At 38.9% G+C, this 13,741-nt stretch overlaps 1 protein-coding gene across 1 annotated transcript in view; it reads right to left on the bottom strand.

Annotated features, from left to right (window-relative positions):
* CCNY (cyclin Y) overlaps positions 1–13,741 on the bottom strand; it is a 123,184-nt gene that overhangs the window by 37,026 nt on the left and 72,417 nt on the right. Inside the window, exon 2 of the mRNA XM_081970151.1 lies at positions 8,716–8,790. Within this exon, the coding sequence (XP_081826277.1) occupies positions 8,716–8,790 (75 nt within the window). The remainder of the gene's footprint in view (positions 1–8,715; positions 8,791–13,741) is intronic.

The following is a 13,741-nucleotide window of genomic DNA, read 5'->3' as shown; positions in this document are numbered from 1 at the left end:
CGAGTAGTCGAGTCACCCTGTGCTGACTCTGCTTACTCTTCCAAAGCCCAAGGGACCCGGGACTTCCTCGTCTTCATCCCCGGTCATTTCCCCAGAGGGATTGCATCCTCCCACTCCAACGGCCCTGGCTCCATCTCCTCCTCGGACCTGGGCTCTGGTGGGGCCATAGACACAATGTTTCTATTCTTTGGATTTCTCATGAAGTCCACCTTAATAGTTGTTATTTGAGTACAGATTTAAGATAGCAGCTTGCTCTTCACTTCATATGCAGACATTTAGGAAAGAGAAAGACTGCTTGTTGCTAGAAGATGAACATAAGTTTTTTTCTGACAGCCCAGGACACAGTGGCAAGGCAAGGTAATCTAGGCAGGACTCAGATCTCCTCCTTTTCCTTCAAATAGTTTCTTTCAAGGTGGATGGTTTTGAACATCTTTTCTTTATTTAGCTCTCTTTCATCCTTAATTTGGGAGTGTTTCCTACCTAAGAATGGCAGGAAGCCACAACCACCAAATTTCAGCCATTGTCATTGGTGCGGAGATTATAGTTGTAAGAAAAGAAAGCTTAGAACCCAAAGAATTGATTCCTCTGTTAGACATGAGAGTCTGCAAGAGAAAAGGGCAACTCAACACATGACTATCAATATTTCTTGCACATTTTTCAAAGAAAACATGGTTGCAATTTGTTGCATGCAACCATGAGTCACGTGTTGCAGTAGTTAAAGTGCAGTACTGCAGGCTACTTACAATACAATACAATACAATACAACACAACACAACACAACACAATAGCAGAGATGGAATGGACCATGGAGGTATTCTAGTCCAACCCCCTCCCTAGGCAGGAAACCCTATACCATTTCAGACAAATGGCTATCCAACATCTTCTTAAAGACTTCCGGTGTTGGGCTATCCAACATCTTCTTAAAGACTTAGAAATAGAATAGAAATAGAAATTTAATTTGTTAGCCGCACCCTCTCCGCAAGGGACTCGGGGCGGCGTACAATAAAATATACATACATACATATATGAATTGAATTTCATACATATAAATATAGAAATACACACATATACATACATATACATACATGCATGGAGGAGGTAATAATTAAAAACTTCTAGTGTTCATAACTTCTAGAGGCAAGCTGTTCCACTGATTTCATTGTTCTGTCAGGAAATTTCTCTTCAGTTCTAAGTTGCTTCTCTCCTTGATTCTCCCCATTGCTTCTTGTCCTACCTCAGGTGCCTTGGAGAATAGATTGACTTCCTCTTCTTTGTGGGAACCCCTGAGATATTGGAACACTGCTATCATGTCTCCCTTAGTCCTTCTTTCTATTAAACAAGACATACCCAGTTCCTGCAACCGTTCTTCATATATTTTAGTCTCCAGTCCCCTAATCATCTTTGTTGCTCTTCTCTGCACTCTTTCTAGAGTCTCCTCATCTTTTCTACATCATGGCAACCAAAACTGAATGCAGTATTCCAAGTGTGGCCTTACCAAGGCATTATAAAGTGGTATTAACACTTCATGTGATCTTGATTCTATCCCTCTGTTTATGCAGCCTACAACTGTGTTGGCTTTTTTGGCAGCTGCTGCACATTGCTGGCTCATATTTAAATGGTTGTCCACTAGGACTCCAAGATCCCTTTCACAGTTATTACTGTTTAGCAAGGTACCACCTATACTGTACCTGTGCATTTTGTTTTTGCTGCCTAAATGTAGAACCTTACTCTTTTCACCATTGAATTTCATTTTATTAGATAGTGCCCAATATTCAAGTTTGTCAAGATCCTTCGGTATCTTAAGCCTATCTTCTGGAGTGTTGCTATTCATGACAGCTTGGTGTCCTCTGCAAATTTGATGAGCTCCCCATTTATTCCCTCATCCAAATCATTGATGAAGATGTTGAAGAGTACTGGGCCTAAAACAGAGCCTTGGGGTACTCCACTGCATACTTCCCTCCATGAAGATGCAGTTCCATTGAGAACTACACGTTGAGTGCGGTTGGTCAGCCAGTTACGAATCCATCTGGTGGTGATGATGTCTAACCCATATTCTTCTACTTTATGTAGTAGTAGGTTATGGTCTACCTTATCAAATGCCTTACTGAAGTCCAAGTAAACTATATCGACAGCATTCCTCTGGTCCACTAATTTTGTCACATTATCAAAGAATGCAATAAGATTAGTCTGGCATGATCTGTTTTTGACAAACCCATGTTGGCTTTTGGCTATTACTTTGTTTGCTTCTAGGTGTTCGCTAATTCATTGCTTGATTATCTTTTACAGAATCTTCCCTGGTATTGAGGTCAGGCTGATGGGTCTGTAGTTTCCTGGGTCTGGTTTTTTTTTTCCTTTTTTGAAGATGGGAAACACATCAGCTCTTTTCCAGTCCTCTGGTAGTTCCCCGGTGCTCCAGGATCTCTCTAGTTCAGTGGTTCTGAGATCTCGTCTGCCAGTTCCTTCAGAACCCTGGGGTGTAATCCATCCAGTCCTGGTGATTTGAATTTGTCTAGGGTAGACAGGTGTTTACTTACCATTTTCTTCCCTATTTCAACTTGTGTTCCTAATCTGATTTTTGTGGTGATGGTTTTGTGTTTTTTTTGGTAAAAAGTTTTTATTGGTTTTAAAACATTTATAGGGAAAAGGTAATTGGGTACATAGAAAATTTTAGTAGCTCCCATGTTAGCAGTAGAAATCCCCCCAAATCTCACCCTTTTACAATTTTAAAGATGTGTTCCTAATCTGATTTTTGTGGTGCTGTTTTTGATAGGTTAGACTGTTTTATCCCTTTGTGTAAAGACAGATGCAAAACATGAGTTAAATAGTTCTGCTTTCTCCCTGTTGCTTGTCACCTTCTTGCCATTTTCTCCCAGAAATGGACCAATTGTTTCCTTAACCTTTTTCTTGTTTTTAACATGTTGGAATAAGCTTTTTTTGTTATTTTTTACTTTTGTGGCAAGTCTTTCTTCATTGTGAGCCTTAGCTTTCCTCACTTCATCTTTACAGGCTCGGGCTATTTGCTGATATTCTGCCTTAGTTATGTCCCCCTCTTTCCACTCTTTATACTTATCTTTTTTATCTTTCAATTTGTCAGAGAATTCTTTATGCAGCCATACTGGTTTCTTTTGGGAGCTGTTATTTTTCTTCTTCATTGGTATTGTGCTAGACTGGGCTTTTGTAATCTCATTTTTCAAAATTTCTCAAGCTTCTTGAGTTGTTTTCCCCTTGAGGGTTCTCATCCATGGAATTTTTCCCAAACTCTTTCTAAGTTTATTAAAATTAGCTCTCTTAATTCCAAGACTCTAGTTTGACTTTGTTCTACTACTTGTGTTTGCATAATGTTTAATTCCAATATTGCATAGTCACTTGCCCCCATTATTCCTGTGGCTTCAACGCCTTCTATCATTTCCTCTCTGTTAGTGAGAATTAAGTCCAATATGGCTGATCCCCTTGTTCCCTTCTCTACCTTTTGGAAAACAAAGTTGTCTGCTAGGTTTGTTAGGAACCTGTTGGATCTTCCACTTGGTGCAGAGTTTGTTTCACAGTTGATGTCAGGGTAGTTAAAATCCCCCACTACTATTATGGTGTGCTTCCTACACACCTTAGTTAGCTGACTAGCAAAAAGTCCATCTACTTCCTCTGCTTGGTTGGGTGGCCTGTCGTATAGACCTATGGCAATGTCATTTCCCCCCCAACCTTTAATATTGACCCAAATGCATTCAAGATAGTTCTCATCATTGTAGTGCTCTATTTCTGTAGAGATGTAGTTATTTCTTATATATAGTGCAACTCCATCTCCTCTTTTATTTGGTCTATTTATTTTAAATAATTTAAATCCTTCTAGCTGTATGTTCCATTTGTCAGTCTCATCCCACCAAGTTTCTATAATGGCAACAATATCGTATCTGCCCTCTTTTACTTGAATTTCTAATTCGCCCTGTTTATTCCTCATACTCTATGCATTGGTGTATAGACATTTAAGTCCATTTTGATTGACCCTGTGTTTACTGTTTACTTCTGTTGGTTACCGGTTGCCTGCAATTTGGCAGTTCAAATCTCACTAGGCCCAAGGTTGACTCAGCCTTCCATCCTTCCATCCTTCCAAAGTGGGTAAAATGAGGACCCAAATTGTTGGGAGCAATAGGGTGACTTTATAAACCACTTAGAGGGGGCTGTAAAAGCACTGTGAAGTGGTATATAAGTCTAAGTGCTACTGCTATTTGTGTGAGAGAAAAAAATCAACCTAAGAGTAAGTTAATCCTCTTCTCCTGATTATATCAAGTTGCACTCTAAAGCGAACACTATTAATTTCCTGGGAAGGCAAAAGCACAGACTAATAAATGATCATTTTCAACTCTGCTGATCAATGAATCTGGAAGTGTGTCTGTGTTTTCCTTTTAAAGAGTGCAGCACTCAAGAGAAACGACAGCAGTCTTCGACCTCAGCCTAAATTTATTTTGGAGAGACACTCAACCAAGAAAAGAATTAAACATCCTTGCTGCAGAAATGTGTTCCAAAATACTTCTGAGTAATTCTTGTCTGTTCTTAGAATAAAATATTTGCAATAGGAAATACCAGGCTCCAAGTTTATATCCTCACTCTTCTAAAGGAAATAGGAAGGAATATATGTAAAAATAGATGTATTAAATCATGGAAAGCTTTAACATGCCTACCTTTGTAAAAAAAAAAACAATAACAAGAAGTTAATATTGTGCTATTGAATTATCTTGAAAGAATTTTATGATACTTGGAAATTAAATGAAAACAAAAGATGAAACCACGTACACCTCCCAAACCTGGATTACCCATTATTAATTTAGAACAATTAAAGCACAAATGGCCAGACTCAAATTATCCTTATGAGAACACCTAGATCTCTGGAGAAGGCCCCAATATTAGGAGGGGTAGAAGGAAAGAGAATTAGAGGACAACTAACTTAAGATGGATAGACTCTGTTTCAATGAAGTTGGGTATAGCATTGGAAGACCATACTAGGGAAGGATTATCATGGAGAATGACCGTTGGCTTACCTGAATGATCGTTCTCTAGGCGCTGCGGGAGTGTCCAAGCATGGGTTAACTTCAGCTTGCTGCCCAAGGACTGAGTTTAAATCTTTAGTGTAGCCACGCCTCCTGCTCCCTTTGGAGATCAGTTTGAAAAATGAGGAGGTGAAGTCCAGAAGGATGTCGAAGAAGGTGAACTATGTCTTCAGGAGAGGTGATTCGGCTCCGCCAGATTACCCCAGGATGGGGTTGGACACTCCAGCAGCGCCTAGAGAATGACCATTCAAGTAAGCCAATGGTCATTCTCCTAGGCGCTGCTTGGAGTGTCCAAGCATGGCATATACCCAAGCTATATAGTCCCAGGGTGGGAAACAGAAACATTCCGTTGTTCTGGAGCCGCTAAGACCCACTGCAGGATCCTCCTTCCAAAGAAGGCCTCCGCTGCTGCAAATGAGTCTAATTTATAGTTACGAACAAATGGGGATGGTGAGGTCCAAGTCGCTGCCCTGCATATCTCTTCGATGGGCGCCTGGGTTGCCCATGCGGCTGAGATTGCGGCGCTCCTCATGGAATGAGCGGTGATGCGAGGAGGAACAGGCCGGGCCTGATGTTCGTAGGTCAGCTTAACGGAGGCGTGCAGCCAACGCCTAATAGTCGAAAAAGAAACCTTCCTGCCCATTGAGCGGGCTGGAAGGAAATAAAGAAGGATTCGGACTTGCGAAAGGAGGCTGTCCTCTTCTTATATATGCGCATTGCCTGTCATACGTCAAGTTTGTGCCAGACCCGATGTCTGGGATGCGGGCAGAAATCAGGGAGAATTATCATGGAGAAAATTTATCCATATGGTTGCTAAGAGCTAACAATGACTTGATGGAACATAATCATCAGTCCAGTTGTATTTAGTTTTTTTTTAATCCTTGATTAGTCTTTTGTTTTTAACCAAAGAACCATCAGTTTCAGTCTTCACTCATTAGTGACTTGTGTGAGATAGGTTGAGGGTCAAACTATTTATAAAATGGAATATATTCCTCCATTCAACATTTATGGATTTTGTTGTTACTGTTTTTAAGTAATAGCTGTGTGATGTAAGATTGAAGCACACCCAAGGATTTCATTTTTCAAGGAGTTTTGAAAAAGTCCTCCAGAAATATCTCCAAGTATTTGCTACTTGATGTGGGAGAGAAGCCAATATTGTTGTCGCTAACAACTTTCCTTGCAAAAAGCAATGAGAACATGGGGAGAAGATTCATCATGCTGATATTCTTAACAACACAGGTCTGCTCTTCTTTCTGGCTTTGCATCCATTCCACCCAGAGGTGATATTCTACCGTCTTTGACCGGTTCACCTGAACCAGTAGCGGAAATCATGGGTGGCCCCACCCACTCATTTCAGCTCTACGGCATCCCATTTAGGTCCTTTGTTTGCCAAAAGCGCATGCATGGAAGGTTGTGAGCATGCACGGAGGTAGGCGCGCACTCACATTTGCAAACTTGTAAGGAAAGTAAGTGAATACCACCCCTGATTCCACCCCCACAGATAACTAACTAAACAAAATTTCTTTATATATATGTATATGTATATGTATATGTATATGTATATGTATATGTATATGTATGTATGTATGTATGTATATATATATATATATATATATATATATATATATATATATATATATATATAATTTATACAGTACACAGTATGGTATTGAAAAATATAAACGAAACATTTTTAAAAAAATAAGTGACTAATGATATACGGACCAAATACTGCTAAGCTCTTAATTGCATAGATAATTTATACACAGTGATTTATAATCCACTGAGTACAGCAGGCTGTCATATTTTTGGATTTGGGTTCTTATGAAATTTATTACAGATTTGAATTAAGTATGTAACAACATAATATTTTAAGAAATGTAATGGCTCTTAACTCACAATAGAATGTGATCCTGGGTTCATCAGTTTTTACTTTTGTTTGTTTTTGTGCCTTGAAGCCATTGTTGACCCATGGCAGCTGCCTAGGCTATTTCCTTCAGTTTTATTGGCAAGATTTCAGAAGTGGTTTGCCATTGTAAGGCACAGGGCTGTAAAGCACTATGAAACTGTATATTAGTCTTCTAAGAATGATTGGCCAAAGATCATCCAGCTGGCTTTGTACCTAAGACAGCACTAATATTCACAGGGTAATGCCTTAACCACTATACCCAACTGGCTCTGTGTGTTAATCAGTTACAAAACAATAATAGATAAACTGGGGACTTTGCCTATTTAATTACATCAAGTATACTAATCAATAGCCCTTTTCCCCATTCTGAAATAGCAGTCAAAATTTTTGAATGACAGCATTTGTGTGAAGAATATTCACTTTCCAACTCAATTAAATGACGATAATTCATACAAAGTCTCCCACTATAAATGGATACAAAACAGTAGACATATTCATATCTCAGTCAAAATGAGAAAGAAGCTAAGTTGATTTAAAGGCTTCTAAAATGCATTGTGCCTTAAGTTTTGGAAAATTTAGCCCCTACTTCAGCAGATGCTTAAAATAATTAGCTTGACATGTCAACAATGAAATTAAAAGAAAATGAAGTACTGTATACAAAACACAGACAACAAATAGCCGTCCTATTTATGAAACAATGATTTAAATAATACTACCGATAGTCTTACACTGGGGAGTAAGTCAATGTAGCATAACTTTACAACACTCTTTCTTTTCTTCACAGAATTTTATGGCTCATGTATTTAAAAAAATACCTCATTTTATAAGGAAAACAATGATGTTGAAGTATTTCCCCACTAAGGTTTGAATATTATAATTTCTGAAATTAAACTGATATTATTTTAGACCTTGAACAATTTGTTAATGCTGGAGACACAATATGAGCCAATAGCATATTGGTTTAAAAAAGCCATCATCATTAATGAGACTTATATGAGCACCAAAGTGAAAAGACTAAAAAGACTCAAGATAGTTTATATTAAAAAAAACTCAGTAGCCATCAAAAAGCTATAATGTAATTTCAGTTACATCTCATCAATCAACATGATTTACAAAACATAAAATTTGGGTTTTCAGTGCCATTGTCAGGGTTCCAAGTAATACCTATGAAAGAAGACTCTGAGGCTTGAAGTTCCTCAAAGTTCCATTTTATTAGAGATGTCATATTGGCACATCTGGGAAAATCCGTACCTGTAAGCTTCCAAGTTTTCCCCACCCAAATGAAAGTCCAAGCACCTACCCAGCACCCACATGTCCATCACATGGTCCAATCAAAGCATCGTCCCAATCCTCCCAGTCACATCCCTCCAGGTGCAGGGCAGAATGTCCTTGATTCTCGGAGAAAGGAATGTTATTATGACTATATAGCTCCCCAGCTCCATACAATCCTCCCTCCCAGTTTCCCACAGACTAAATGTGGCAGGCCTGAAGATCAATGCCCAAGATGGCTTCCAGGCCTGACAGCCATTCTAAAACAGAAGAGGAATAGAATAGAGCTGAAATTCCAAGCGGTTTTGCTGTATAACTGTCCCCTCTAAAAATACAGAGACAAAATGATTTTTTGTTAAAGAAAAGTGGGTGTCATTGGCTCCTAATTTCTACATAATCTTAAAATGGCTCAGAGGAGTATAAACTACGAACAACATTATGGTTCAATTATTCAGTACTAGGCTTTCATCCAATTGTAGTTTATAGATGGTTACTTACCATCAGTTTGAGATTTACTGAGGAATATTGTGCTGGCTCGTGGATGGTCTGACGGGTTGAATTCCATGTTTACATCTTGGAAAAAAAAGTGAGAAGAAATGGAATATTAGGAGTGACTTATCAGGAGTAAATTTAGTGTTTCGTTGTACAACTGATGCTAATCCATTGTAAAGTGACAAATGCCTTCCTAGACTCCAAATTATTGCTTTGTAACAGTGGTGGGTTACGACCAGTACGCCCTGGTATGCATGGGTGGGAGGGTCCACCAGCCCACCCACTGTTCTTACCTATATTTGAGCTCTTCGGGGCTTCCACGCACACGCACGGAGCATATGGCGCCTGCACAACACTCCGCTGAGCAGCTGGAGCATCGCAAATGGTAAGTATGCATGCACGCGCTGTGTGCGTTCATGTGGTGGATGCCGGGCCCCGTTGCACCATACCGGTTGCAACGGGATCCGGAACCCACCACTGCTTTGTACCTTCAGTTCTCGAATTTATTCCCTTTAAAGCAGACATTGTTAACCAATTGGTTCCACTGACTTCTTTCAGAGTCTGCTGAAAACTACAGACCCCTTCATGGGAAAAAATATGTCTAACTGCATAAAATAAAATACACAGATATAGATTATATCATAAAAGAAATCTAACACAGTATGAAGAAATGCAATTATCAAAATATTAAAGAATACCAGCTATGCAATATAGTAGTATATGTGTTTCTTTATTCATCTCTTATATCAATTACAAGAAATTTTAATTAAGTTCCAAATTTCAATTGCAGAATAGGAAAAATAAAAGGTATTTTTCCTATCCAATATTCCCTTGAAGTCTTTCCCTGGATCTCACAATGGATTCCTAGCTAAGAGCCTCTGATTTACAGCAAGATTATTTCAGATATAATTGTTCCCTGTAATAATAATTACTGTGCCTCTGCTTACACAGATTTATCCTAATGTGGAAACTATTGATATAAGGACATCACCCTCTGCCAGTTTAAACAGATTTAATTTTATGAGATAAAATTAATGGTAGGCAGGATCTTTAAAGGGAGCCAACATAACACAATTAAGAACGCTAGATAAGGAAACCCTGAATTCAAACCACAAATGAATTATATAGCTGGTTGGATCACCTTAATGTTTGTTTTAAAAAAGGGAGAGCGGGGATATACTTTACACCAAACTTTTTCAAGAAAAAACAAACATACTAGAATAAACTTGCAAAAGGATCTTCCCCTACTTGCCTGTAGTGTGTAAAAATAGCCTCTAGCAAACTCTTAAAAATGCTTTTTCAAGGCGTAGAAGGCTTTAAAAAGTCAAATAAATGGGCCCTCAAATTAGGAAATCTGTGGTCTTTATGCAAGATAGTTCCATTGCTGCTACTAACAGGAGGAGGTCAGGACAAAAACTGTTTATCCCTTATTTTTCTCCCATTTTCCACCCTTTGTGCTCCTAATTCCTGCCCCTTCCAAAGTTCTAGAATTCTGGAAAGTCTTTGGTTTGAGTCAGGAAGCAACTTGTGCATGGAGAAGATCTGCCACAAGGGGGCCAATCATTTTGGTGAAATTTGAAAGCAAAAGCTGTGAATACTTTTCTCCTTAAGCATCCAATTAGGACAGGATGAAGCCAGGAGGTTGTGATAGCCGTTCTCAGCGCTGGCCCATCCTATGGTTGGATGCGAAGAGTAGGCAGAAAACAAGAAGGGGAGGAAAAATACAGGAACAAAATCCTCTACACCTCTCATTTTCATTTCAAGTTGAAAAGTTTTCTCAAGAAAACTTGATTCCTCTGATCTACGTTTTGCTGCCAACTGGCAGAAAGCATTGCTTTGCTTACTCCTCTTAATCTCAGCTCTGCGTTTCCTAGAAAATGACATTGATAACACTCTTCACTGCCAAATGTCAAGGAACATCCACAGCTTTTAGTCCCCATATTTGGGTATGAGCAGCGATCTGCCCACTAGCATACAAAATTTTCCTGTAGCAACTTTTATCATTAAGATGTGTGGACTTCCGTTCCCAGAATTTTGCTGGCTGGAGAGTTCTTGGAGTTGAAGTCCATACATCTTAATGTGATTGAGAAACACTATTGTAGACATTCATTCATACATACATAATCACACTCTCAGAAGCAGCTACACATACACAATCTAACACAGTCACATATGATAACATAAGAGAAGAGAGGAAAATTATTATTATTATCATTGTTGTTGTTGTTGTTGTTGTAGGTTGCATAGGCAGCCGGATGTTTGGACTGGATTAGGTATTTTTATCCACCTATCTTATTATTACAAAAGCTATGAGTGGCACTAAGAACCATGGAAAGATACATTCTTTCTTGAAAGAAAGACTTGCATGTGGATTAGAGAACAAAAAAACTATACAATATCATCAAAGGGGGTGGGGAATTGCAATGGAAATGAGCTGGTCACATAGCGAGAAGAACCAATTGCCAGTGAACCAATGCAGACACAGAATGGATCCCACTTGATAAAAAGCATACGTAAAAGAGATCTAAAACAAGATGGATCAAAAACATCAGCAAGTATGGTAGGCCCAATTACCAAAAGGAAGTTCAGGACCAGAGGTGGGTTGCTGTCGGTTCGATCCGGATTGGATGAACCGGCAGTAGCGGCAGTCGGAGGCCCACCCACCCGCTCAGACGCATATGCAGAAGCGTTGCGGGAGCGTGCCCAAACCAGTAGTAAAAAAATTGGCAACCGACCTCTGCTGAGAATCATACTGGTTGGAAACGTGGAAGAGGCATTCATCCTACAGTGGACAGACAATGGCTAAAATAGTAGTGATGATGATGATAATGATGACACTATTATTATATGTTCACAATAATGTGAAGTCACAGCTACCAGTTCTTTAGCTGATAGTGAACTTTGTACGCATCGAGTTCTTCCCAAGAAACTAGGAAGTCATTTATCAGTTAGTATATGTGAGGATCTAAGCAGTGTGACCTTTTGCAATTGATAGACGGAAATTTTGCCAATGCACAGATTATCCTGATTGCAAACAGGTTTACAGGAGCAAATGAAGTGATGTTTTTGTCCTAAGGACCTATAAGGCTGCCTTCTTCAATCAGAATCCATCTGTCAGACTCTCTAGGAGAAACTGTGATGGCCAATTTTCATGAGATTACATTGTACAGGAATCATTCGGGGAAATAATACTTTTCTTCCTGAAAGCAGCGTTTGTTAATGCCTTCTAGAAGTTACTTTAATGGAAAATTACTCCTGAGGGCATTTGAGGGCCCTTCTAGCTATTAGGGTCAGGGGGCTGGTTGAACCTTTGACATATTATTAATGTATTGTTGATGGACCTCTCCTCAGTTGCTCTTCTCTGCCTTTCTGTTCTTGCTATGTATGTGTATGTATTTTTTATTTATTGTTATATTACTTTAACAGTGTTTGCCATCAGAATCAGCTTGATAAGCTGATAAATCGTAGTAAGCAGTATAAATAGATAAATAAACCAAATAGAATCAGCCCATCAAGTGGCTTACGTGCTGCTATGTTGTTTTAATTGTTGTTCTGCGTTTTATCTTTCTACTAGTAGTGTTTTAATGTTTATATTATATGGTTTTATTGCTGTGAATCTTAGAGACTTGGAGTAGTTGGAAAAAATACAAATGGAACAAATAAATAAAAAAACTAAATAAATAAGAAATTCCTTTAGCTCATTAATACATAGGGAAACTCACAAAAACAATGAAGGCCAGGTATCCTAGCAACTAGTGGCTTCTGAGGAATTCTCTAGGCTTTCCTAGCTATGCAATAAGAAATTTAATATTAGTTTCATTTAAAAAAGAAGAAACCATCTATCCATCTATCTACCTGTCTACCTGTCTCACAAAATAAATGGAAAGAGCTTTGAGAAATGAGAAAAATACATATACTCATTTTTGGGAGAAACTTGCATTGAGCTCCTGTAACCAATGCTACATTCTAAATTTTGGGAATAGGATGAGCGTTTGGTAGCAGGGAAGTTATTAGGCTCTCAGGTATAAATAAAAGTCAGTTACACCAACATTTTAAGTTTATGATAGATGATGATAGATAGATAGATAGATAGATAGATAGATAGATAGATAGATAGATAGATGATAGATAGATAGATGATAGATAGATAGATAGATAGATAGATGATAGATAGATAGATGATAGATAGATAGATAGATAGATAGATAGATAGATGATAGATAGATAGATAGATAGATAGATAGATAGATAGATAGATAGATAGATAGATAGATAGATTTTCACGGGTGTAGGTATGATGGTCTTGTTATATTCGGTCTTTTCCCATGTAAGATTGAGATTGTCTTGGCAATGTTTCGGCGAGGTCTCACTCGCCATCTTCATTTATATATATATAAAAGGCTATATGCATGTATGTAGGTATGTATGTTCCAGCACAGATGACTTACCCTCTGGAAACAAATACTGGGGGGGGGGGACGACACCCATGGTATGTCGGGTCTGTGTGTCTGTGTGTTCCAGCATAACTCTGCTGTTAAGGAGAGCAAGTGCGGAGTCCTAGAGTGGCCATTCGCATAATCCCTGACCTCCGGTCCTTCCGACGCGCCCTAAAAAGTTGGCTTTTCCAGCAAGCCGGCCTGGCCTGTTAATTTTAACTTATTTTAAATGTATTGTCTTTTAAATTCGTTTTGTTTTTTTGGATATGTATTTAATTTTTTTTTTAACTTTTGGGATGTGTGTTTTTTTAATGTTGTACGCCTCCCTGAGTCCATTTGGAGAAGGGCGGCATATAAATCCAAATAAATAAACAAACAATAAACAAACATGGGCATGGGAGTAGGGGGAAGCAAGGCCACTCTCAATGGCTCCTTGTCAGACAAATGCTTCGGGGCAAAGTGCCAGGATCGTAGAAAGGGCGGGAAAGAGGAGCACATGGGAGGGGGAAGGGAGAGGGCAGAGATGGTGGGCATGGGAGTAGGGGAAAGAAAGGTCCCTCTCAATGACTCCCTGTCAGACAAATCTTTCGACGTCT

This window comes from Natrix helvetica (assembly GCF_964273705.1).
Source record: "Natrix helvetica genome assembly, chromosome: Z".
Classification (NCBI taxonomy): domain Eukaryota; kingdom Metazoa; phylum Chordata; class Lepidosauria; order Squamata; family Natricidae; genus Natrix; species Natrix helvetica.
This window is presented reverse-complemented; position numbering and strand designations above follow the sequence as displayed.